This window comes from Apis dorsata, unplaced genomic scaffold (genome assembly GCF_000469605.1).
Source record: "Apis dorsata unplaced genomic scaffold, Apis dorsata 1.3 scaffold_18, whole genome shotgun sequence".
Taxonomy (NCBI): Eukaryota; Metazoa; Arthropoda; class Insecta; order Hymenoptera; family Apidae; genus Apis; species Apis dorsata.
This window is the reverse complement of record NW_006263320.1, coordinates 53923-56292: the sequence shown is the minus strand read 5'-3', so window position 1 is coordinate 56292 and position 2370 is coordinate 53923. Positions and strand designations below refer to the sequence as shown.

At 41.9% G+C, this 2370-nt stretch overlaps 1 protein-coding gene across 1 annotated transcript in view; it reads right to left on the bottom strand.

Annotated features, from left to right (window-relative positions):
- The window catches only part of LOC102678191 (homeobox protein B-H2), a 32471-nt gene that overhangs the window by 15270 nt on the left and 14831 nt on the right, over positions 1-2370 (bottom strand). The window contains exon 2 of the mRNA XM_031509514.1: positions 1770-1992. Within this exon, the coding sequence (XP_031365374.1) occupies positions 1770-1992 (223 nt within the window). The remainder of the gene's footprint in view (positions 1-1769; positions 1993-2370) is intronic.

Sequence of the window (2370 nt, the reverse complement as noted above, 5' to 3'; positions counted from 1 at the left end):
GCGGCCGCCCGTCCGAGGTGAACGGGGGCGCAGAAGTCGCGCAGTCATCAGTTGTGGGTGTTTCGAGGCTAATCACCCCACGGGAGGGGCTTTTAACAACGGGGTGAAAATCGGCGTGAAGCCATTCTCGAGGAAATTTTAGATTGGGACGAAATTTCTTTTCGTGGAAAGTGAAGCGCGTTCCTCGCTGCACTTTTTCAACCCTTGAAAAAAGAAAAGGTTGAGAGAAGGGGTTTCTTTGCGGCCGAGGAAGGGGTCTCACTGTAAATAATTCCTTTGTACAGTGAAATTTACATTCTCTGGAAAATTCGGTGGGGGCGAAAAGACACAAAAGGAAGGGAGGAAAGGATTAAGGGATTTGTTTCAATGACTCGGTATTAAAATTCAAGTAGCTAGTTTAATCGAATTCGCTTTGATTAGAATTCTTCTTTCGTTGCTTGAGAGGATTATTCAATAGTTGGAAGATTTCTTTCTTTTTTTTTCTTTTTTTTTTTTTAAATGGGAATACGTATTTTTCCAAAATTTCCCTCGAATCGAAAGAGAATACGGAATCTTCTTAATTTTTCTTTTTTTTTTTTTTTTTACTCGATGTTAAATAACTGGATCTTCGTGACTAACGAGCGTGATGATCGAGGAAAGATAGGGAAGTATCGAGACGAAATTGCAGGCGCCACTGAATGACTCGGTGGAAACCGTCGTCCGGATACAAAGGATGCCGCTAAAGATCCTAAAAATCGAGTCTCCTACCCCTTTCCTTTCTTTTTTCCCCTCTCCATCGAATTCATCGAAATTTTTAATTTTCCAACATTTTTTTTTCTTTCCTCGCCCTTTTTAAAATATCCAAATAAATCGTTGAATTCTCTCGAAACGAAGTAAAGCTGAAGTGAAGGATCTTTCCAAAAGTCGAAATTATTACTCGCTCGTTCTCGATGAAAAAAATCCTCCCAAGAGATTTTTTCCTTTTTTCCAAAGGATCATCGTTCACGCCAATACCTTTCGACGTTTGCAAGGGAAGGGAGGAAACATGACTTTCGAAACGTTCTCCGCGATCCTTGCGTTTAACCACGTAAACAGCCCCTTTGTTGGCCGCCGCGATTTCCATTTACGAATTCGACACGGCCTGTCACGAAAACATTTTTGCCGCCGCGCCACTACATTTCGCCCAAACCCGGAGGAGGAGGGGCACCGCATCCTTGGATTGACACGCACCGAGGAGTAATCGATCTCGATCTCGATTTCCTCCGACTCGCTCGTGTGTAAAACCAGCTATCGATCCGCGCGTTTCTTCCCGTTGCATGGCAATCTCGATTGACGAAGAACAAGGATTCTCTGTTTGTTACGCAAGATGCTCCTAATAATCATTAATTGGGAAGAGTTTTTTTTTTAAATTGCGAAAACCGATTTCGAAGGAAGGAAATTCAATCCCTTCGAGAGAATGGAATCTCAATTTTCTCAGGACGAGACAAGCTCTTCTTCGATACCCAATTTCGAGCGAAGTGATCAAATTTCACGCGCGATTTCACTCAAAGGAAAAGAAAAACGAAGAAATTTTTTTATTCTTATTTTTCAAGAATTTTAAAGAATAAAATTCGAGAAGATATTATTATTATTATTCGATCAATATCGTGTCGTTGCAGGGATTGATCGCGAGGAGGTTGTTTATAATTTCTCCAAGATTATATCTCCATCCCCCTGTTTTCATTGGGCAGTGATAGATAGTCGTGATCTGTGAAACGGATCACAAGTTTCCTCGATCGTGTCGATCCTACCTTCTGTTCTGGTACCACGTCTTCACTTGGGTGTCGGTCAGTTGCAACTTGGCCGCGAGCTCCATCCTGTCCTGCACGCTCAGATATTTCTGCCGCTCGAAACTCTTCTCGAGGGTCTGAAGCTGATGATCCGTGAAAGCCGTGCGCGCCTTCCTCTGCTTCTTGCTCTGCGCCGAGCTCAGCGTGCTCGACGAGGAACTCTTTGGATCGTCCTCCTTGCCACCTGGAAAATATCGCAAATGTTCCATTAAATCTCGCATTATTTCGCGACATTGAATTCGCGTGATAGCAATATTTTACATATATTCTCTTGAACCCATTATTCCAATTAAACACGGTTTAACGAATTGGAACGTTTAATCGAATTGAATTCGATCTTTATTTTTTCGATCTTTCGCGAGAAAAAGGGGAAAAAGGACAGGCCTTCCCTCCTTTTATTTTAAGATAGAAATATCGTCCCGATTAATCGAATTCAATTTGTTATAATATAAAGAAAAACTTTCATCTTTCGTTCGAAAGATTTCGTAATCGTTCAAATCTTTTTAAGTCGGGACGAAGGAAAAAAATATAGGAAAACACGGTGGCGGAGGAAAAGGGCAGA